At 40.3% G+C, this 25,765-nt stretch overlaps 1 protein-coding gene across 1 annotated transcript in view; it reads right to left on the bottom strand.

The window, feature by feature from the left end:
* LOC149065917 (uncharacterized) overlaps positions 1-25,765 on the bottom strand; it is a 72,645-nt gene that overhangs the window by 22,739 nt on the left and 24,141 nt on the right. The window contains exon 2 of the mRNA XM_089253332.1: positions 16,573-16,714. Coding sequence (XP_089109458.1) covers positions 16,573-16,714 — 142 coding nt within the window. The remainder of the gene's footprint in view (positions 1-16,572; positions 16,715-25,765) is intronic.

Below are 25,765 nucleotides of genomic sequence, written 5' to 3'. Positions count from 1 at the left end.
GGGTTGTCATCAGATGCCGGGGTTAAAACATTCTATTTTAGAGCAATATAGATAGATAAACATCAGTGTAGTAGCACAAGACCAGTCAAATTCGGACATTGGGTGGTCTTCAGATCCGAAGAGAGGGAAATGAAGAAAAAAGAAATATACAGTGGGGAGAGAGAGCCCCGTAGGTTGGGGAAAAAAGAAATCCATTATTTTTACGTGAACTTCAAGACTTTAGTTAACATATTTCGGATTACCAATTTTGCTCAAATATGCACCGTTTTGTTCTATAATTTGTTGCCATTTTAAAGGTAGCTCCATATAATGACTCTCTCATAGATGTCTTGGTCCCTATTGGCGAAAAACTCTAGTAATCGATTTTCACAATCTTCTCTTGATGCCAATTTCTTACCACTAAGGAAGTTTTGCAATGCAAGAAAAGCATGGTAATCGGTTGGTGCCAGGTCCGGACTATATGGTGGATATATCAAAACTTTCCAACCTTGCTCCCGGAGTTTATGGCGAGTCACTATAGACGTGTGTGGCCTGGCGTTGTCCTGATGGAACACAACACCTCTCCTGTTGGCCAATTCTGGCCGTTTCTGGTCAATCGCTAGCTTCAAACGGTCCAGTTGTTGACAGTAGTTACAACTTACTCAACCGTTGACCATATTTGACCAAAATTGGTAATCCGAAATATGTTAAATAAAATCTTGAAGTTCAAATCTTGAAGTTAATAGAATTTCATAGATCCAGATTTTTTTGTCAAAATTTTCATTTCACGTTCAAAAGAGAAAGGGGAGAGAAGGTGGGGGGGGGGGGCTTTCCTTTATTTTTCAGAAATTAAGAAAAGCTGGTTCCACGCAGCTGCTAGCAAGCAAGATACCACAACCAAAGGAAATTCTACTGGAAATACAAATACAACGCCACAACAGGCAAAATGCCCTACGAGGTGGCTGAGAAAAATGCCCATAAAAATATGGATGTTTAATTGAAATAGCGTTTGATTGACTGTCATTTCACATTTCTTTTGGTACGCCTAATAATGCGTTCTAAGAAGGGAGTAGAATTGTGATAAGAATGGAAAGGGCAGTGTTAAAGCTGTGTGACACGAAGGGAACAAACCTCGGATATAATCCATTGGGAAACGTCCTTGACACTAATGTTCAAAGCTGCGAGAAGTAGGGGGGATACTTGAGGTTACCGTGTACGCGAAGCCATACGGCATTTTTTTTCCTATTTATTTCCACGGCCACGAGAGCATAAACAGCAATTTTCAGGCTTTTGTATTTTTACAGTAAAATAAAATCGAAATAAATCGATTCTACGACCAAGAAAGCTTTTCCGTGAGGGAAAGTAACCAGAATAACACATGTTCACGTATTTATAACTTGGCTCATGAGGGTCTATATAGTGCGAGGAACTAAGTCACTAAGTCAGTCAATGACCAAATGAGAGTTTGAACCTAGAGAGTTTGCAAGCGCACGAGAGTGACCAAAGAATTGGCTTAGAGAGCAGTAGCGTAAGCAGGATTTTCTGAATGGGGGGAATGTTCATATTTTTTTCTTCCGAAGTGGGGGAGGGTTACGTTTCTTACTGAAAAAATGCCCTGTCCCCTTTGCGAACGCGAATACTAGAGAGCAGCTCAATGAGTGACCAAAACAGTGAACTAGAGCATTGGTTCTCAAGGATTGAGCCCGCAGCCTGCATCCCGGTTGATTTATTTTGTGTGTGTGTGTGTGGGGGGGGGGGGAAAGCCTGGCACACTCACTACAAATGGGGAAAAATGAGACTGTGACTCATTCACGGCCCGGTTTGACTGATGCAAGGGCCCGGCGGGTGAGAACAGCACCCCTTCATAGATAAGAATTTTAAAATCTTATCTATGGGGTGTTGTTGGTGAGAAACACTGATCTAGGGAGTGGGGACCAATCCAGTAAGCGATCAAAAGAGTGACCAAAAAGTTTGCAAGCGTACGGGGTGAGAGTCTAAAGGGCCAGAGACCAGGCCATTTAGCAACCAAAACAGTGACTTAGATAATGTGTAGCCATGGGGGTGACTAAAAAAGGTGATTTAAGCCCCGTTCACATGTGTAAATATTGCGGTAGCATTGGGAGTTCTAGCACCCGCTTGACGACTTTTTTCCTTCATAAGGAAAGAAATGAAGAGCAGTCATTGGTGAAAATTCTTGAAGCGGGGTTTAAACCCGCTTTTCCTATTTCCCATGTGAACGCGGCTTTAGAGAGCGCGGAACCAGATCAGAGTGAGGGAGAAGAAAAGAGTTACCAAAGAGAGTCTGCAAGGATGTGAGTGGCAAAAAGAGTGACGTAGAGACGGGTGCGCATTTATAGGAGCGGGGGGCCTAGCTTGCTGCGGTCGGCAAATTTATTGGGATGAGTGGTCAAGAAAATTCGACTTGAACGGAAGAAGGGCGCTAAAATTTGTGTAACCCACAAGTGGGAAAAACATAAATCCCCCCCCCCCTCAAAAGGTCTTCAATTCCTTCCGACTCACGAGCGCCATCTATTCGGTTAATCAGAAACAGTACTCATGCATGTGCTCAAAACCATTCTAATACAAATCCTTAAAAATCCGAGTTGAATATGGTATTAATATTCAATCATATGGGATCAATCAAAATGGGATATGAAATCAGAGCACTCTTGCGTGTTTCAAGGGAGCACCACGGTCATCCCGAGTAAGAAACTGAAGACGTCTGAATCAAGAGCTTATTTAATTGACTAAGTAATAACTCGTGATATTGTTTTCGTATTTTATACAGGGTGTCCCGTAAGTGCTAATGCGGCCTGTATCTCATCACCCACCCGTCCAAGAGGTACAGTTTCAATTTAAAAAATGCTCTAAAGGCGTTCAAAAATTACCCTGTACTAGTTTTGAAAGTGAAAATACAGTGTGTAACAAAATAAAAAAAATCTAAATTTTTATACGTCCCCCCCCCGTCTTCTAACTTCCAAGTAGAAAGTTATCGCCCTGTCTCTCCTGAGGCCAACATTAAAAAATTCCGTATTTCTAAGTGAAATATTCGCTAAGATATTCGAATTCAAAAATCGGATCTCAAAGCCCAAATTGAAATTATTTTCACCGCCGCTCTCTGACCTATACGAGAATGTTTGCGGCTGGAAGACTTATCTAGATATGTAAAGCTAGAATCTTCACCCTGGTGCTCACTGGAATAACTAACATTGGCCAGTGTTCGTGTTCGACTTCAGGTGCTCGCGAAATCTTGATCGACACCCCGAATATAAAACCGTTTCATTCAAAAATCCACGAAAGGCTAGTTTTCAGCATATTACAGAGAGTGCCGTCTCAACGCCTGGGCCCAACCGGACCCGGCCTGGAAGGCTTTAAGTTGCAGAAGGTGCCTCGTGAAAAAATGAGGTCTGGTTAAAACTTTCCAGAGTAGTAATGCAAATTGATAGGCAGGCATTTCTAACGAGGTAAGGACCTCGGTAATATATCAATTTAGGTCTTCAACCGTTTTCCAGTGTCGAGCACTGCCTGTACCCGACATCGAAAGAAGAGCACCTTTATGGCAAGTTTAATTTACGAATGCACATGAAATCCGGATGATTTCAATCCTTGAATGCAAGTTGTGCAAGGTGGGGTTTTAATTGGAACATTCATCAAGTGCTCGCGAGCACGAAATCGAATACGAGCATCGAACACTCTGGGTGCTTCAGGGGGAGCACCGTCGTGATCGCGAGCAACGGGTTTAAGATGCCCGCTTAAGACGGTCCTGGTTTCAGAGCTATCAGGTGGGTGGGTGGGGGCGACTCCCTATATTGGTCGTTGAGCTGTGGGTCACGATAAGATCTTGGTTCGCAGGGGCTTCCGAAATCGGTTGCACGAATTCACTTAGGGGGTCATTCAGTTATTACGTCAGGTATGGGGGTTTCGGGTTTACTGAATTTTGATGACTGGAGGGGGGGGGGGTTAATGGTGCTTACGTCATCAACGACCCTTTATAAAAATATGAAATATTCTTAATGACATCTTTCTCGGTGTGCCAAAAACGGGAAAAACTTTTCGTTAGTTTTTGTGGCCACCTGAACAAACATCCTCCCCATTGATAAGTCCTCTACACAGACCCACTCTAACATGGGCGGAGATAAGGGGGGCAGCATAGGGGGCATTGCCCTCAGCGTCAATGGTGGAGCCGACTGATATAACGTTATCTCCGCCTATGCGCTTTAGTGATCTCTAAATGCTCCGCGGATTCCTCAAGTGATCTGGGCCGCTCAAGTGCTCTGGAACTGTGCCGCGCTTCACTCGAGTGTTCCGTAATTATGCCGCTGATCACTCAAGTAATCTGGGAATGTGCCACGGGTAACTTCAGTGATGTAGAACTGCACTGGGGGGGGGGACCTCTTAAGTGCTCTAAAGCTGTGCTGCATGTCACTCAAGGGATCGGATCTCTAAATGTGCCGCGGACCGCTTAATTGTTCTGGAACTGTGTCGTGGGTCACTTACGACGTGATCTGCGAATGTGCCACTGCTGATCTGAAAATGTGCCACGGGCCGCTTAAATGCTCTGGAATTTTGCCACGGGTCACTTAAGTGATGTGTATAAATGTGCCGCTTAAATCTTCATTTTTACAAAATTAGGTTAGCCACATCAGATAACCTCGAGGGCCATCATGGCCCATCGGGAGTTCATGAGTCTGCTGAGGTAATAATTGAACGGCCCCTTACAGCCAGGGATACTCGAACTATGGGTCATGACCCAAACATGATTCGAAGGTGTTTTCTTTTCCTTTTGATCAAGTGATTGGACGAGTGACCAAGTCAGTGGGTGAGTGAATGAATGAACCGTATGACTGATTAAGTGAATGGGTGAGTGTTCGTATGAGTGTATGGCCATATGAGTAACCAAGTGTGGGAACATATGAGTAGCCGAGTGGGCGCTCTACCATACGGGAGACCAAGTGAGTGAGTCACTCACACAGTCACGTAACTCGACCGTGAAAATAGTCACTCATACGGACAATAACTTTATGACTGTATGAGTCACGAAGTGGCTGTGTGACTCATACAGTCACTTATACGGTTACTCACTCGCACACTCACTTTGGTCACTCTCTCGCACACTCACTTTGGTCACTCACTCGCACACTCACTTTGGTCACTCACTCGCGCACTCACTTTGGTCACTCACTTAAGCACTCATATGGTCATTCACTCACACCCACTTACTCATATGGTCACTCACACCCACTTACTCATATGGTCATTCACTCACACCCACTTACTTATATGGTCACTCACACCCACTTACTCATATGGTCACTCACACAGCTTACTCATGCGATCACTCGCCGAGTCACTTGATCACTCACACGGTCAAGGCAGGCGAAATGTCAGGAGCGAATCTTCGGAGGTGAAATCTCCGGATCCCACATAGTGATAGCGTTGTGATTCCCAATCACTGCGTCACGGCAAATTTGGGGGGTTTCCCCTCTCAGTGAAATAGATTTGATGATAATGAACTTTATCAGCTGCTCGATAAAGAACTTGGGTATTATTAGGTGGTGAAAACAACGCAATTATATATATAAGTATATAGACAATATTTTTTTCAAATAAAAATTACTTCAAAATGTTTTTAATTTTGAAAAAAGGCTAAAATTTAATAATTTTATCAATTTTAATACGAAAAATTCAGTTTGTTTCCTTCAATCTATCACTGATTAATTTTTTTTCTAAACTTCATCCAGATGGTTCCTTGCTGTCCCGGACAGCAGAGGCGGATTTATTGAGGGTTATACAAATTTCACCACCCTTCTCCGATTCTACTAATTTTCTTGGCCACTCATTCCTCTAATTTTCTTGAACTTGCCCTGGGCAACGGCCCGCTAAGTGCCCGTAAATATGCGCCACTGACGATGAGGCCGCTCTCTTTTACAGACGCTATAATCGTACCCATCGCCATCCCATACGTCATCCTGAAGCAGGCATTTCCCCCCTTGAAAAACAAAGTCGTGATGAACCATGCAAAAAACTATTCAATGCATATGTACAGTTTGGTTTCGGCGACTAGAAGCGACAACGTCCAGGTTTCGGCGTGATTTAGCCACCTGCTTCCAAATAAGGAAACCCGCAACGAAGAAGAAAAGGTAAATATGGACGAACAACAAAATAAGCACGACTTTGAACTCTTTCTCTCTCTCTCTTCAAGGTTTCCGTAAAAAACACAATTCTTCATAAGAGTCGGATGAAAAATGACGAATTGGCTTCTTATAGGGATAGAGAGAAAGAGAGAGAGACGGCTTAAGCGCGTATATGTACGCACGTCGCGTCCTGCTGAATCGCTCAGCCGTCATCCAAGGACACGGCGATCGACAGCCAGAACAAATGCAAAAAGGGCTTTTCGTCATTCAAAGCAGGCACAAAAGAAAAATGGAGACAATAATATTAATCCACGCCCATTTATTTTATCTTTTGTGTGTGTGTGTGTGTGTGTGTGTGGTGCGACGAAACGCACCAGTATGGCGTGCCGTGGAAAGAACGAACCCGTGCCATCACGGCGGAACCTGTCGGTATCCCTTCCAAAAGGGTTTACGGACGCACTAAATGGCATCATGACACGCTATCCTGGACCCAAAGGTCGAACAATCAAAGTCACAAGCACACAAATAAAAATGATAATGATGGTTTATCTTCATCTATGATAATAGAGTTTCCCCCCATTTTGCGTAAATTTATGCTGAATATGACGCGAGGAATACAATTCCGTGGTATTCTAGCTTGAAAGGTGTCTCAACTGCTGAGAAATATGGTCAAGAATCACAGTACTGTGCATATAGGGCCGGATTCGGACAGATCAAGGACGTTGTGTCGGGAGAGGCGACTCGAGTAATTTCATTAGATCGTCCCGTATTTTACGGGACAGATGAATTTTCCCATATTATTCAGCTGTTGGGATAGTCTATCGTTCCTATCACCCTTTGAATATAGGCCTGAGAGAAGTCAGACACCTTCAGCTGCGAATGGAGCAGAGACAAGCATCCAGATTTGAACGGAGCGAACTGCTGGCAGGCATCCAGATTTGAACGGAGCGAACTGCTGGCAGGCATTTTCAGCAGTTAAAAGAATAGAGGAAGGCATATTCAGCTGAGAATGAAACAGAGGCAGGTATCTTCCTCTGTGAATGGAGAGGAAGCACATATAGATATCTTCAGTTTTGGATGGAGCGAAGGCAACCACCTTCACTGCGGATGGAGCAGAGGCAGGCTGATCCAGAGCGACTCAGAGAAGCGGCTTTTTGTGTATTTTCGTGCAGGTGCATTTAGATCATCCCGTATCTTATATGACCGTCAAGTTTCTCCCATATTGCTCGGATCTTGGGAGTGGCGATCGCCCCCCATCGCCCTTCTTCTGGATTCGAGCTTATAACAACGCCCATAAAATCCTATCAATATCGGGGGCGGCTCCCTAGAAACTTAAGTCATTAATTTAATTCTTCAAACGGATTTGATACCAACTTTGTGCCTTTGAATTGCTTCAAATGAATTTGATAAAATTAACAAAAGAGATATTTTTGAATGCGCTAACTGAAAACGAAAAAAAAGATGTCCCGTAATATGTGAGTCATATGGTCTACCCTCATACAGAATGGTTCATCATACTCTGACAATAGGGAGTGCTAGTTAGTGTGACCAATGTTTCTCAACCTATGGTCCGCGAATCAACTCTGGGCCGTGACGATGGCACAGGTGGGCCGCTTGGTAATTAAATTCTAACTGACCGAAAAACTACATAATTGTTGTGATTAATATATAATATGTATATGCACAGTAATGTCCTCATGGTTTGAAATAGAAACTTAGGCCTTTGTTCTTAGGGGTGACCATATCTTAACTAGAAAAAATACGGGAAAATAGTGATTCTAAATTCGAGATATAATTGCAGGCAAAAAATGCAATTTAAGACTGATTTGCTAACTACTACCGAAATTGCTGAAGAAGGAACAAGTAAAGGGAGCTGCTGCAAATTGCAGCAAAAAAAAGAATTTATTCCTTAGTGGAATTGATTCCACCATGACTCGGGTGACCATATCTTATTCAGAAAAGCACGGGAAATGGGAGCTTAAATACGGTAGAAAAGAGAACACCGGCTAAAACTTTTTCACCAAAACCGTTGCCATAAGTCGGTGAAATCACTGGTTATTGCTAAAAAAATTTTAAATTAATGTTTAATGAAGAATTACTGGAGGTCGCAATGAACTGGAAAAAATGTGGTTCACGGGTAAAAACACAACATGACAAACATGTTCAGTTAAACATTTATAGCGAATTTATCATAAAATACGTATAACTTATTGTGATGGAATTATTTTCGTTCGTAGTTTTCAGTAAAGGTTGCAAATCCAAATGTGCTTCGTTGAAACAAAAAACGGGACAAATCTACGAAACGGTGGAAATGATTAAAAATACAGGAAAATCGCTCAAAAATATACGGCACACATTCCTGCATAATATGTATTTTATTTCTGAATTTGAATATCACGGGACATATGGTCACGCTCCTCACACTTCAAAAGTTAGTGGTCCGTCGAATTCTCTCATGCATTTTACAGGTCCTTGGGTTCAGAAACGCTGCTCTAGAGGATACAGTTCTTTTGTCTGCCCTGTACTTATACGTACTCTATAACTCAGGCCATGCTTTGAAGGCCCTTTTCACATACTGAAGCGGGCTCCTGGGCTAGGCTCTTTGGCGGTCGTCTGATCAGATATTTCACGGGCCGCCCCACTATAGTCAAATTATAGTGTGATAAAAAAAAAACGAAATAAAAATAAGGATCTCGTCTCGGGAGCCCTGTCAGCTACACCCTAGTGTAGGCCATGCATAACCACTGTGGAAGATTTTAAATGGAGCATTTACTGAGTTGCCAATGGTCTATGTCAGGCGCAAATGGTGCAACCAGACAGGGCCGTAAATATTAGGGATTGTTGATTCATTTTGATCTAAATAACTTATTCCTCAACTACGTAGCACCTCCATAGGCACGTAGACAGGGCTGCGAAATAAAAAAAACAACTCTAGAGCAAGGGTGCTCAAAACCTTTTAAAGAGTGCGGTCCAATTCACTGGTTTTTAAAGGTGTCTCGGGCCACTCAATGGAACTGGGAGTGTGCCGCAGGCCATTTAGGTAATCTGGAACAGCACCCCAGGTCGCTTAAGTGATCTGAGATTGTGCGGCGGACCATTTAGGTGTTGTAGAACCGCACCGCGGGACACTTAAGTGATCTGTGAATGCGTTCGGCGCAATGGAGTCGCATGGCCGAACATTGTATATTCTGGTAATGCGCCGCTTAGTTCATATTACCAATTGTAGGTCTTGAGATCAGGGGGGCCACATTTGGGCCATGGGTTGGCCATATATACATAACCTATGCTATCGGAAGAACACCGATACTACATCTGTAACATGTATTGCAAAACTTGAATCAGAACAATGACAATAAATCAAAGGGTAATGGATTTTACGCCTTGATAAATAACTCGAAAGCATCCTAGTCACATCGAGCAATCTGGAAGCTGGTTGTGCTTCTGGAAAGACCACGGTGCTCACGAGCAACATGAATATACATGTATCAATCCCCCCATCGGCGTGATAAAAATTGGGTTGAAGAGAGACGTCATCTCAGATCAGTGTTGTTCAACCATTTTTACCACGGCGGACCAGTGAAAGAGATTGCAAAAAAATTCACGGAGCGGCAAAAATGAGAGAATTAATTTGCGGACCGGCCGAACCTGAGTAAATGGAAGAAATCATTTGCGGACGGAAAAATAAGTAAATGGGCGAAATAATTCGCTGAACCGAGGGAAGAAACAAACGAAAGTCAGAAAAGATTTACGGACCGATATAAAATGCAGTGTTACTAGGAGAAATAATTCCCGGAAAGAGAGAAAAATACATTCTGATGCTACGAAAATAATTTGCAGACCGGCAAAAAATTAAATTAACGGGAGAAAGGATTCACGAACCGGCAAAAAAAATACCTTAAAGGTTAATATAATTTACAACCGAGAAAACATACATGCTGTACCTAGGGAAAAATAATTTATAGACCTTTATAAAATACCGTAACGAGCAGAAGCAATTTGCGGACCGGCAAAAATACATACCGTGACTATGAAAAATAATTTACGACCGGGTAAATATAGTATATACCGTAACTAGAAAAAAAAATTATGGACCTGCAGAAAATACCGTAACTAGCAGATGCAATTTGCGGACCCGCAAATACTTACCGTTAGTAGGAGCAATAATTTACGACCGAGAAAACATACATACCGTAACTAGGAAAATATAGTTCATGGACCGGCAGGAAAATGCCGTAACTAGCAGAAGCAATTTGCGGACCGGCAAAAATGCATACCGTTACTAGGACAAATAATTTCTCAACAGCAAAAAATAAATGAACAAGAGACATAATTAGCGGACCGGCAAAAAAATACTGAAACTGTGAAAAATAATCTACAACCAGGTGTAAAAAATATACCGTAATTAGGACAAATAATTTATGGACCGGCAGAAAATACGTAACTAGCAGAAGCAATTCGTGGACCGACGAAAAATACATACCGTAACAAGAACAATAAATTACGGGCCTGCAATACATTTCGTAAGTAGGACAAATATTTTTAGGCGGCAAAAAATTTGTACCGTAACTTGGAGAAAAAAATTTGTGGACCGGCAAAAGTACATACCGTGACTATGAAAAATATTTTACGACCGGGTAAATAAATGTATATACCTTAACTAGGACAAACAATTTATGAACCCGCGGAAAGTACCTTAACTAGCAGACGTAATTTGCGGACCGGCAAATACTTACAATAATATAGCAGGAGCAATAATTTACGACTGAGAAAAAATACATACCGTAACTAGGAAAAATAATTTATAGACCGGCAAGAATAACTAGCAGAAGCAATTTGTGGACCGACAAAAATGCATACCGTAACTAGGACAAATAATTTCCCAACAGCAAAAAATAAATAAACAAGAGAAATATTTTGCGGACCGACAAAAATACATACCGTAACAAGGACAATTAATTTATGGACCTGCAAAAATACATTTCGTAAGTAGGACAAATATTTTTTAGACGGCAAGAAATTTGTACCGTAGCTTGGAGAAAAAATTTGCGGACCGGTGAAAATTATACAGTAAATATAAAAAATAATTTGCAGACCAACAAAAAATAAATACAGAAAATACGAGAAATATTTGAACTGGGGAAAAATAATTGGAAATAATTCACGGACCTGAAAAAAAATGAATAAATAAGCGGAAAAATAATTCGTAGACCTGCTGACGGCCAAGCCAGAAATAGAGACCAACACAAAGATGATATACAGTAAAAGTCTGTTATAACGACAACCTCGATACAACGAGTGATTTGCAGGTCATGGTCAAAGAGCTAATTTTGCAAGAAACATGCGCTTATAACGAGAAGTCCGTTATAACCAGAGCCGTATTTACAAAGTGGGTTTAGCGGGCTATAGCCCAGGGTGGCAAGTTCAGAGGGTGCGGCAAATTTGAGGAATAATTAGACACAAAAATTAGCAAAATGGGAGAAGGACGGCAAAATTTGTATAACCCTCAATAAATCCGTCTCTGTCCAAACAGTTAGGAGCTAGGTCATTGAGTGAGCAAAAGAGTGACTTTGAACGTGAGCAAGCACGTGAATGACCAAAAGAATGATCTACAGAGCGAAGGAATAGGTCAGTGAGTGACCTAGAGCACGTGCAAGCATGGGAGTGACCAAAAGAATGACCTAGAGAGTCTTAAAGCATGTGACTGACCAAAAGAGTGATCTAGTAGAGCATGTGAAAGCTTGTGAATAACCATAAGAATGACATAGAGTATGTGTGAACGTGTAGTTAGTTGATCAAAAGAGTGACCCAGCAAGGAACCATGTCAGTGAGCAATCAAAGGAGTGACCTAGAGCGAGTGATCGAAATGGTATTCAAGCATGTGAGTGACCAAAACATTGACCTAGAGTACGTGCAAACACGTGAATGACCAAAAAAAAATGACCTACAGAGCTAGGGACCAGGTCAGTGAGTGACCGTGAGCAAGCATGTGAATGAGTAAAAGATTTGCTTATAGAGCGTGTGAGCATGTGAATGACTAAAAGAGTGACCTAGAGTACGTGCAAGCATGTGAATGACTAAAAGAGTGACCTAGAGTACGTGCAAGCATGTGAATGACCAAAAGAATGACCTACAGAGCTAGAGACCAGGCCAGTGAGTGGCCTAGCGTGTGCAAGTATGGAAATGACTAAAAGATTGCCTTATAGAGTGTGTGATCATGGAATGATCAAAACAGTGACCTAGAGTATGAGGAAGCATATGAATGGTTAAATAATGACCTACAGAGCTAGAGACCAGATAAGTGAGTGACCTAGAGCGTCAGCAAGCATGTGAATGGCTAAAAGATTGATTTATAGAATGTGTGAGCATAGGAGTGACCAATAGAGTGACTTAGAAACACGGTTGCACTTGCAGGATTGGAGGGGGAGGACAAGCGGGTTGTATGACAAGGTAGCGAATCCGAGGAATAAGAGACAAGAAAATTAGACTAGAATGGGAGAAGGGCGCCGAAATTCGTGTAGCCCGCAGGCGGCAGAACCGTGAATGCGCCCCCGGTTATAACGACAATTTTTCCCACGACTGTGATCCATCGTCATAAACGGACTTCTACTGTATTTATTTGAATCTCAAAATTATTTAGCAACTTGCATGTAATCGGACGAAACGTTTCGCGGACCGGCAGCGGATGACGAGCACTGCCCTAGATAACAGTCGTGTCTTATACACGTTAAGACGTTGAAAGAGGTATTTCCAGACCGTGGTGGCGGCGGACTTCGTTACACATAATTCAGCTGCAATCACAACATCATCTATTAAATAGATCCATTGTCTGAAGCTGAACAAAAGGTTTGCACGACATTATTTTGAATAAATAAATAGTCCATTGTATTTTTTGTATCTTTGGGAACCTGCTTTTTGACAAACAGGATGGTGAGCCGAAAAGACAGCTCTACTATCATCATCATCTGTCCGATTCATCAAAAGCCCTCACGCCATCGTCTCTTTTGCCCTATTAGTCGTTTAAGGATGGTGGTCATGTGCTGACCTACAAAGTGAATCGATCCGTCGGGATTTGAATTTAATCCGTTCGACGAGAGTCATCCAAGAGGAGAATTGGGTCTTGATACAGGGTGTTCAAAAAGTCCGTAGAAACTTTAGAAATGAGTAGAAACCGGAAAAATAACCGAAATAAAAAACGGTTTTGCAGGGTTAGCATCGCTAGATCACGGGAATTTTTTTAAGACGGGTGGAAAATAACTTAAAAAACAGTCGATAGGTGGCGCTGTGGAAATATGCAAATGAGACGGTTATAAGAAAACTTGCGCTCCTAATCCACAATCAGTTCGCCGTTGTAAACCGTATATGTGGATCTTATGCACTCTGCCGTTGCTGGATTTGTGGCTCGCCTGCAATGTGTTATCCCCTGTGATGATAGTGGTCATGATAAACACATACTACTGTAATAAACGATTTGGAGGCATTCTGTTCATTATTTGCGCATCTTTTCTTTGATTTGTGTGCAATCGATGAAATTTCAGAATTAATGAAATTTCAGAATAGCAGAATTGATTAAATTTCAGAATAGCAGAATTGATTAAATTTCAGAATTACAGAATTGATTATATTTCAGAATTGATTACATTTCAGAATTGTAGAATTAATGAATTGATGAAATCTCGGAATTGATGAAATCTCGGAATTGATAAAATTTCAGAATTAATGAAATTTCAGAATTAATGAAATCTCAGAATTCATAAAAATTCAGAATTAATTTATTAAAAAAAAAACAATTCCAGAAATTCATAAAAGAAGCAATTCCAGAATTATTTATTTCTAGATGGAAATGTGTGTGTGCGAATTGTTTCAGAATTGACGAAAATTCAGAATTTATGAAAGAAATTATTATTAATTAAATATTAATTATTATTATTATTAAATATAATTAATTAATTTAATTGTTACCGTCCCTGCCACACACACACACCCCCTAAGAGAGCGTTTCTTCGTGCACTTCGTATAACGAAATGCCACACCACAAATTTCATCATTTGGCAAAAAGAAACATGATTTCACGGGTTTTGTTGTTTTGAGTTGAAATTTCGTAGAAACAATGTTTTTTGAAGGTGAAGTAAACAGTGTTTTTCCTCCCGGTTTGTGGCGGAACGAATTGGAAACAGGTGGAATTGCGCAAACAGCAGTTCCGACGTGACAATTGCAGTCGCATCAGCAGCTGGGAAAATCTGCTGAATTGGATATTCCTCTCTCTTTTCCCCTTTTTCTGCTATTTTTACGTGAGCAGAAATTGCTCATTTGGGACCCGATTCCGTGGCATTTTCAACTTTTGTGAAGTTCAAGAACCCCGTTATTTGAAAATGCAGTTTTATTTTTCAAAACGTTTCTCAACCTTTCTGAACCCAAAGACCAGTAAAAGTCTGCAAATAATTCGCGGGCCGCGTATTTACACACGTAATGCAGCGGGGTATTTTTACGGACGGGGGGGGGGGGGCTTAGCGGGCAAGCTCGGAGGGGCTGGCAAGTTTCAGTAATGGGCCGCCAAGAAAACTAGTAGAATTCAAGAAAGGCGGCGAAATTTGCATGACCCTCAATAAATCTGGTTCTGCCTAAACAGCTAGAATCGAAGTTCAACCAGTACCTCTGAATTGCTATTAATTAGCTCTGTTTGACTTCCTCTATATCTATATCACTAAACCCTTCTTCACCCACCTGTTTCGCTAATGTCTTTTATAGTCTTCGAAAAAAACTTCCATGATGCTAAAAAACTTCGAATACAGAAATCACACGAATATGGAAACCGCGAATACGGGGGGGGGGGGGGGCGACGGTATCGCAAATACATTAGATCAGTCGACTTTACCTTTGATGCTGGGGGGGGGGGGTGTATCCCCCCATGCCCCCCCCCTGTCTGTCTGTATCTCCACCCATGTTTCGGTGACGAATCATCCAGGGATAGTTACATTATTAGACTAATTATTTTCCGACGCCGAATCGGTTTTTTATAGTAGCAGCAGCACGTGGACTCAACCGACATCGCGAAACAAAAAATTACTAGGCGAAGGACAACGAATGTGGATATGTCACTAGTGTGAGAGGAGACAATTGAATCTTCGACGCTTGTTCCAAAACAGCCAGTGATTTACTGGAGGACGAAAAGGAAACGCCATTGTTTTCGTCACATAAATAAAAGAGGAAAAAACTTATGCTAAATCACTTCGGAATAAGCAAGAAAAACGAGAGAGAAAAAGACGTCGCAAGGGAAAGCAAAATGGATGGAGGGGAAAAAAAAGTGAAAACAATTGGAAGATGAGTCCACAAGCAAACAAAAAACGCTTGTTTCCCAACTAGAACGCGGGACGAGACCTTACCTTAACGGAAAAAGCATCTCCATTAGTTCCAGTAGGTTGGTGGGATAACGGGGCGCTTGGCAATGCCACCAGAAAATAAAGTACCCACCACATGTAGTAGAGGATTTATTTACTTATGACATCTACATCGGACGATTCCAGGTGGACTGTCCCTGAAGGGAAATCCCATTCCGTCTCGTGGTTCCGTTTCTTTACGAGTTCTTTGTGTTAAGTTGACGAATGAGAAGCCTCCATTTGACGTGACCATATTTTTTAAGGGGGAAATGGGACAATCTCGATTTTTCCCAATTGGTTCCATAAGTGCATGGAGTTGAAGGGCAGTTGAGTTAAGAAGGGCTCTCCCTTTCCTAAATATATCTTCGCATCTCAGCCAGCTGTTAAAGACCTTGGTATGGATAGCGGAGAATGGCATCATCCTCGGAAATCGCTGACCACCACCAAGAAGAAGGCAATAATTATCACGGCGTAAAAAGCCAAAATTTGAATTCGAACTTATTAAAGCAAATCATCGAGCGGAGCTACCGCGGAATAGCATGTATGAGGGCCATAGCGCGCTTGCTCGGGGCCGCGGGGCAGACTTTCTCTTGGGCGTCTATGGAAAAGGATTATACTCAGAAAAGGAGAGGTTTGCCCCACCCCTTCATTTTTTCGATGATTCGGTTGGAAGCGAGTCTCTCTTGCAAATTATTTCAAAGAAAAAACGAAAATGTCAAGAAATAAGCAAGTTGCGGAAGTTAAGCCGTCGTAAGCGGGTACCTTTTGCCTTTGCGAGGAGCCCCAAGGCATCGCCCTGGTTGCCCCAGCCTAGTTATGGCCCTGGCATGTATTTCACAAACAAAAAATTTAAAATTGAGGAATATGGAAGTAAAATACCGTATTTCTATTTACTGTTATCACGTGTGTGTACTGTGAATCTTCGGTATCAGAGGTTCCCAACCTGCGGTACGTGACTATTGAATCTCGGGTGCTTCAGTGGGTACCACGATGCTCGCGATGAATGGTTTGAAGATACTGGATCCAAGTCTAATAGAACTTATGAATTTCTTCTGATGGATGAAGTTTAATAAGACGGTACTTACCCGCAATGTTGCGACATGTCAGACCTGCTCATGTCGTTGATCCTCTTCTGCGTGTTCCGACGAATTCTGTCCTTGCAGTCGTTCATCCGGGAATACGAGCAACTACTGCTGATGCTCTGGCCGCTCACGAATATGAGCACATCTGTAAGATATGAAATTTCAGAAACAGAAACGACAGTAAAATGATCATTAGTTACAAATAAACCGTTCATTTCAGAGACAAACAAATAAAACCGCTTTCTTGGTAGAACATTTCCTGGATACACAGGGTCTAACATGCCAGTGAGGGGTCAAAGTTCAGTCCAAAAAGGTTGCGCAGCTTGAGATTGAACCGCTCCTCAGTGGTTTTGAGCGTGTTATTATTGTTATACTACTACTTAACCGTACGTGCACTTTGCAAACATTCCTTTAAGAATTTCTAACTGATTAGTACATTCTGGAACGTATTCTGTGCGAGGGTGTATCAGTGACTCTCACGTATTTATGTTGCCAGAGTTATGTGTGTTTCTTGTTCTAACGGTACTGCCATCTCCCTATTTTGAAATTTTCATTCACTTAAAGCTTCAATCAGACGGAATTTTCGAGAGTTTCTTCGTTTCGAAATTGTGTTGATTTGACTATAGACATTGACGTAACTATAGAATGTGATCGATGGACATGGTATTGGCTGCTGCTGGAGCAGACGTGCATCTCGTCCATATTCCTCTGCGGAACTTCTAACGAATTGATACATGTTGGAATGTGTGTGTGAAATGTGTTTCAGTGTAATGCTTGTTATGTGTAGTGCTGCCATCTGCTACCAATTTTTTCTGACTATGCGTGAAGTGTAATGATTGAATAATTGTATTGTTGTGCTGCTCTCTGTGGAGAGACTTTTAATCGGCTCGCATTCGCGCCTCGAAGTTGGGAACCACAGAAAACCAACTTCAGCCGACCACCACTATGACGACGGTGGGGTTCGAACCCGATCCCAAAGTACGAATGTTTCAGTTCCCTCACAAGCTGATAACAACCCTTCATCAGACTCAGACTATGATCCTCTGGCATGAGATGAGATATTTTGGGGTTGTCTCGCGGTGTCTTTGTGCGCGGCTTCTGATATACAATAAAGTTCTTTGATTCCCGTTGCTGTCAATGGACAATATGTTGCCTGTCTTGTATATATTATATATATGAGTGTTTATATGTTTGTATATATAGCCTATACAAATACAACGCGACAACAGGCAAAATGCCACACGAGGTGGCTGAGAATATAAAATGTATTTTTCTGTAGGTGGGTGGGTTTGAACCCATGTACCCTGAACTCTTCCCATCTGTAACTCCATATCTTACCAAACCACCACGACAGCACAATCTCTTAGGGGCCGTTCAAGTATTACGTCATCATCGATGGGAAGGGGGGTTTGGATAATGCTTACGTAATCAACCACCCCTTATGAAAATATGAGTTAGGATTCAGAGGGGCAGAGCTGATGACGAAATTTTGCTGACAAGTGGGGGGGAGGGGGTCAAAAATGGCTAAAAATTTGCTTACGTAATACTTGAACGGCCCCTTATATATATATATATGTGTGTGTCTATAGTGATTAGTGGGCCCCCTTCGAGGCCTGCTGGTGACGTGCGTATGCACCTGCCCATGTAACCTCAACTTTTTGTCTTCTTGCGCGCTGGTGGTCCGGACGTTGCATCGTTCTTCCACCATAGCCCAAATCCTCTGGGTGACCAGCTTATATACCCTATGGGGGACAGAGCGGGAGGGTCATGGTCGGTTTCGGGTCCTCGCGATGCGAGTCCGTCACTATGACCACTCGGCCATAATAGCGTCTATATTATTGGCTGTATGTCTTTGTGTGTACGTCGAAAACATGGCGAACGTATGTTGCGTATGTTTCGAAATTCACAGCCTTCGAGAGAACCATCTCAATTTTATACTCTATGTTATTTGCCGTTTTTCCCTTTGCTCTTTTAACTTTTAAATTCCATTCTAAGATCTAATATTTTTGTGTTTTAGTTTGTATATTTTTATATATCATTCATTTTGCTTTTAATCTTATATGTTAAGCTTTTATTTATTTCAACGATAATTTTGAGTCTTAATGTTTTTGTTTGCCACATAATTACTTTTTACATGTTTAATTTGAAGTTTTGTTCTTAACTTCTTTTAAGCTCAGTATATTATCGAGAGAGTTGTTTGCTTTTATCGCTGTGAAATTGCGTCGAACCCACCTTGCCGTATGCCTGTAAAGGCGGGACGGACGAACATATTCATATTTTGAAGTTAAAACGACAAATGCCTTAATTTTAGTGTTGAGTGAGTATCATATACGAAAAAAGATAAATTCTACCTGGCTCTCTACGGTTTTTTTTTGAATACTGCTCATCCATGTCCCCTAAATTCTAATTTCAAAGATAGATGACAAAAATGCAAGTATCACTGGAAACTACACACTTTCACACTGCATCTACTACTCTAGCCGCACCATGTACCATTCCTCTGAGGAACTTTCAAAAAACGCTTGGAATTCCGTAACGTATACGCGTGTGCATGAATCATGTATGTTAGTTGTTTGTTGCCATCTTTTCTTTCGAATTGGAAATTAAAAAATTTCAGTGCGTGTAATTTTTGATAATGTGGATTGCAACAGCTGGTGCATTCCGACGCAACTCATCTTTCCAGAAGTGTGGCATTTAAAAATTGCCGTCATCGGAATAGACCGGTTTGCAAATTCACACTGTTTACTACTATTCAAGCTCGGAAGAAATTAGCGTGCCGTGATAGATTGCTTAGAGTAATGAAGGTAGCAAGAGACGTCTCGAAGAATGCAGCTTTTGGCGAGATTGAGCTTCACCAAACCTCTCACTAGGCGCTTTAAATTCATTTCATTTGTTACAGTCATCGATACTTTTATATTACTTCTAATTACGAAAGTCTCATCGTTATCTTGAATGATCTGATTGTTCGAAAAGCAAACTATTCAAAGGTTCTCCGAGATATAGAAAAACTATTCAAAGGTTCTTCGACCAATGAGCAAGCTATTCAAAGATCCATAGAGTCATGAGCAAACCATTCAAAAATACGCGGAGTTATGAGTATTCAATTGCAAGGTTCTCCGACTTACGAGTATTCGATTTGAAAGTTCTCCAAGTTATGAGTCTTCAATTGATTCTTCTAGCTATGAACAAGCAATTTGAGGGTCTACCAAAAAAATACCACACAATTCAACCTTCACCAAGTGTTTCGTCACTCACTGAGACCAATCACGAGAAGTCTTCTTACTCGCATCAATGTAAGGTTCGTTGATTTGTGACCAGCTTATGTAAATTCCAAATACATCGCTTCCGAGAAAACAATTATAATCACGCTCCCTTAAATTCTCACAATTAATCAATTTTGTTTTTAATCTGGAGTGAATAATCCCGTAGATTCCCAAATGAGATTCTGTTTTAAGTGGTTTCTGTATCATAAAAATACTAGTAAAGTTTGAAACGGTCATTTTTTTAGGGTCATATACAACGTGACAACCGTGGATATATACACTCACACATATCCTTGGCATGATTTTTTTAGGGTCACTTCACACAAACGGTAAAAAAGCGTACGGAGACGATTTGACTTCCTGCTGGTGCCTAATCCAATGGTGAAGCGGTAGAGGTTCGTGACTTGAATTCTAATTTCCGAAGAACATGAAGGAATATAATACGTTTTACACACGAAATACGGGATATAGCAATACTCCGACAACATGTGAAAACTAAGTTTGCTTTTTTTTCTTCAAATATAGATATTACACTCACACTGGATATTTGTTATTTGCGTTTCTACGCAAGGGAAATTTAGTAAAAAACATCCTGTTGAAATTTACGTCGTATTCATTTTACACGTTGCTCCGACCGGACGCTCTGGATTGTTTCACGAATGAATGTGTATGGACGGACTGGAGAGAGAAGAAAAATGCTGATGGAAAATGTGTTTCGACATAACAATCTGTACATATAAAGTCGATGCCGCTTATAACGTTTCCCCGCTTAGTACGATTTATTTTCGCGGTCTCAACTCTAATTTTCATTAAGATTACCCTTTCACAACGTTTTTTCACGATGGTTTTATGGAAAATGTTATAAGCGGGATACACTGTATATATTTTCAGTTTCTGAAGACTTTGAAGTGAAACGGCATTATTATGGCTTCCATTGTTTTCTAGAGTAAATATAGGTGATTAATCAACTATTAAGTTAGATTTTTCAGTCTGGTTTTGGTGATTAATACTCGAAATGTGTTCTAAAATTATCATTTTCATTGATTCAACTAATAAAAATTGAAATTTTAGAAGCTTTTAAATTTATAATTCAATGATCGTGATGATTAATTTGTTAATTAATTCATTATTTGAAAATAAAAGAATATCGGTTGTATAATTTCTAGATGATTTTCAAGAATTCTCGAGATTTTTGGATAATTTTCGAGATTTCATGGGATTCGAACTGATATACAAGCTCCATGATGCTTGAAGAAATCCACGAAACACGAGCACAGTATTCATGGGTCCCCTTAGTTTTGATGAAATATTTAGAAGTATTTTGTTGGAAAGTTCTCCGAGTTAATGAGCAAAATGGTCAAAAGTTCTCAGATGTGAGCGAAAATTCGAAGAATTTCAGTTATGAGTGAAAATTCGAGGAACCGACGTTTTTGGCAAATCTTTTGATGGGTTTTACGAGTAATGACCAACTAATTCAAAAGTTCACAAACTTCTGAGAAAATCAATCAAAAGGATTCCATACTTCGGTGAGATTTTTTGAAGGTTCTCCGGGTTATGAGCGCACTATTCGAAGAGCCGCAGAGTTCTGAGCAAACTATTCAAAAGTTCTCCCACTAATGAGCAAACTATTTAAAGAGCCGCAGAGTTCTGAGCAAAATATTCAAAAGCCGCAGAGTTCTGAGCAAAATATTCAAAAGCTGCAGAGTTATGAGCAATAAATACATTTTGTATTTATTGCTCATAACTAAAGGAACTAGTAATTGAAATAACTACTTTGAAATACAAAATGTATTTATTACATTTGTATTTATTTATGTATAACAATATAATGTATTTATTACATTTGTATTTATTTATGTATAACAATATAATGTATTTATTACATTTGTATTTATTTATGTATTACAATATAATGTATTTATTACATTTGTATTTATTATATTACAATATTTATTATATTACAATATTTATTAATGTATTACAATAGATACATTATTTAATGCAAAATGTATTTATTGTATATACAAAAGAATTGCAAGCCTCTAAATTCAAAGATTCTCCGAGATGTGAGCAAATAATTCCGATGCCCAAAAGTTCTGCGAATTAATGCGAGGAAAATGTTTCAAAGGCTCTAAATTTCAAGCAAATAATTTGCAGTTTTTTTTTATTGTTTCGAGCTCGCAAATCAACCACATTCATACTAAAATGAGTAAATATTCAAACAGTTCCGTGGTAATATGTCATTAACAGAGTAAACGTTCTTGATGGCATTTTGATTGCATTCACTCTCCGTGTTATCATCACGTTCCACTGAACGAATTTCACGAGATCTTGAGAATTTTAGAACATTATCCTAAACCTATGCACACACAGAGAATATATTTACGTATAACTTTCCGTGTGTGACTTGCAAGAGAGCCGTCCAACACACTGTGGTTTTTAATATCTCTTTTTTTCGAGAGTCATTTAGCGAGTAATGAAGCGCAACGCGATCACTTTCAATACCTCCTTCCGCCATATTTTATAGGGAAAACAATAAAAAAACGTCGAAAAAAAAAAAAATAGATAGCAGTCGTTAAACCAATCAACACAGAAATGAAAAAAAGATCCGCAACACACACAAAGCCATAGTGTTATGTCGCAATCAAATTATCGTTAACGATCTCTGGTGGAAAAATAACGCAACACAAAAAGCGTTTCTTTTCATTTCTCGGCCAATTTATTGTTATTATTATTCATATCGGCGTTATATTACGAAATATCCCGAAAATTTGGGGTAAAAAAGAGTTACCAAGAACCAGTCCGACCATCAACAGAAATGCTTCGGTGCCACGGGAGTGTAAACACGTGTGTGTGTGTAAGGTGAAGGATAGATGGCGATTAAAAGGCGTAATCTCATCATGGACAAGACAGATTTCGCAATAAGATTAATTGATTACAAGCTCTTTTTTGCATGTTATTATCATAATTATTGTTATTATCAAGGCTGATCTTACCAGACGTGGGGCCAGGTGCTTCTTAACTGTGTCGGGGTACCAAAAATGTTGAGGACTCCCCTTTGAACGGTTTTATATATTTTGTGGGGGGGGGGGGGCGACGGCAGGAAAATCCGCATCTATTATTATTTCAGAACATGAGGGAACGCTGAGAAATACTAATACAAAAAAAATTTTAAATACACAATTGAACGTAAATTAATACAAAAATTGATGAAAAATCAGCATTGGAGATGGTTTTAAACTGATGAAAAAACATTTTCTGAAACTAATGAAAATTTCAGACTTGACATAAAATACAATTAAAAGGAAATGATTATAGCACCAATGAAAATTCAGAATTTACGGAAGGAAAATTGTCAGAATTGATGGAAATTCAGAATTTACCGGAGGAAAATTGTCAGAATTGATAAATGGAACATTTTCAGAATTTTGATAAAAGGAATATATTTTTTCAGGATTTACGGAAGGAAAATTTTCAGAACGCTAATGGAAGTTCTGAATTTACGGGAAGGAAAATTTTCAGAATTGATAAAAATTCAGAATTAATGAAAGAACTTTCTCCTAAATTGATGGAAGATTCAGAACTTATGGGACAAAACTTCCAGAACTGATGAAAATTCATAATTCACGGAATAAAAAATTCCAGAATTGAAAATTCAGAACTAATGAAAGAATAACAATAATAATTGGTGAAAACCTCCAATAATTTAAGGTTGGTGCGGGGCCCCCACAAAGCGCGGGGTCCGTGCGACAGCAGCTATCGCACCCCTGAGGGTGGCTTTGGCTATTTATTATCTATAAAGAGAAGCAATCGATAAAAAGAAATTTGCTTGAAAGAAATGAGAAAATGCCAGACAAAAAATTCCCATATTTTCGCTATAAACTGGACCACGTCTGAGTAAATTCATTCATTCTGTCACCTAGGCCAGTCCCCACTACTCTAATGTGCAAAGACCGAAGAAAGAAAAGGGTCAGATTCGATGCTTTCCCACCCCCAAGTTTAGTGCCCAAGTTAACTAATTAGTTATTTAGTGCCGTGCATTAGCGGGGAGGGAGGGGGTAGGCTTAGCGGGCTATAGCCTAGAGCGGCAAGTTCGGAAGGGGACGGCAAATTTTAGGAATGAGTGGTCTCAAAACTTGCATAGCCCACGCGGTGTTAGAACCATAGATCCACCTCTGCCCAGGCAGCTAGGAACAGGGTAAGTGAGTGACCAAACGAGCGACCTAGAGAGTTTGTAAACATGTGAGTAGATAAAAGAGTGGGCAAGCACGTAAATGACCAACCAAAAGAGTGACCTAGAGAGCGCGTGAGAACATGGGAATTGCGAAAAAAGTGACCTAGAGAGTGCACGAGCATTGGAGTGGAGTAATCAAAAGATTGTTCAAGGATACGAATGCCCAAAACAGTGTACAAATATATGAACGACTAAACGAGTGACCTAAAGTGTGTGTGTGCACATATGAGTGACAAAAAGAGCGAATCGAAAGCACAGTCGTATTTAGAGGGGTGTGGGTTGAGCGGGTCTTTGTTCGCAAATCTGAAGGAGTAAAAAAAATTAGGCCAGCATGCAAGAAGGGCGGAAAAATTCGTGTTGCGTACGGGCGGTCAAATCATAAATACGCCTCTGCCCTTGACGCATATTTACGCTCTTTACAGCAGGGGTGCACAATCTCCGGTGTTCTTGACGGGCCAAATCAGCACCTCCTAGAGATAGAAGGCCTCCGCACGGGTTGCCATAAACGTCATTCAGACTACCTAGCAAGTTTGCCACATTTTGAAACACAACATCCTATTTCGTTTCTTCCCATTTTGGCGTAGAATCTTCCTGATTGACTCACAAATATCGCATGGTGATTGAATGTGGGGCATAGAAATCGCCAATTCTGAGTCCGATCATCTCTTTTCCGCACAACGATGTTATTGGCACGAGCAGGGAAATTTTTTTCCTGAATATTCTAAGGGAAAGGGGGATACTTACTGACGTCACAAGCAGCGTGCGGAGGGCTTCTATCTCTAGGAGGTGTTGGCCAAATGCGGCCCGCCAAGAACAACCATCCGGCCCACGAAAGGTGTTCCGAAAGAAACAGTATCAACATACACAATACGATAAACACCTGCACTAACCATATTTCCTTCATGAAAATACGGAAAAGGGGAAATCGAGATTTCGATACGCGTGATATCACCAATTGTCACCAAAAAAAAAAGTCAAATGCCAATTAAGTTGCCAAGTGCAGCGAAAAACTTGTCAAATGCAAGTAAAATGGCTAATTACAGCAAGAAATTTGTCGAATGCAAATCAAATTGTGAATTATACCCAAAAAATTGTCAGAAGCAAGTAAAAATGGCAATTACAGCCAAAAAACCACAAGGCAAGTGAAGTAGTCAACTATCGTTGAAAATGCTGAGAAATCGCCAATGGCGGGAAATAAGCGGTATGCGAAATGAATATATTTTTATAATTATAATTATGGTAGTCATAATATAATGTTTTATTCATGAAAATAATCATTGCATAATCGTAATTCTTGAACGCAATTTTTATAGTTTATTTAATTGAAGAGTTGATATAAAAAAAGTGCTGGTGAGCACGAAATCTTTCATGGGCATTGAGCACTCTTGTTGATTCGGGGGAGCACCACGAGTGCTCGCGAGCATCAGGTTGAAGATAGCTGTTCTAGCCTATAAACAAGTTGAATTTACTTGAAAATATCGAAATATTTTCTAAAAGAGCAATTAGTAAGTAACGCTCAATACTTTTTCGTCACTTCACATGAAATTACTCAAAAATTAATGGAGGATAAAGTGTTGAATAATTTGGAAGGTTTTTTCAGAATTACGAAGTGTCAAAATGGCAGCATGATCGGCATTTTATTGCCAACATCCTAAAATAAGCTCATACACGGCACGTTGGAGCTGATAATATTTCAAAA

Source organism: Pholcus phalangioides, unplaced genomic scaffold (assembly GCF_987345545.1).
Source record: "Pholcus phalangioides strain wild (caught in Gottingen) unplaced genomic scaffold, Ppha-v1.0 ptg000037l_1, whole genome shotgun sequence".
Taxonomy (NCBI): Eukaryota; Metazoa; Arthropoda; class Arachnida; order Araneae; family Pholcidae; genus Pholcus; species Pholcus phalangioides.
Note: the sequence above shows the minus strand (reverse complement) of the source record. Positions and strands in the feature narration are given on the sequence as shown.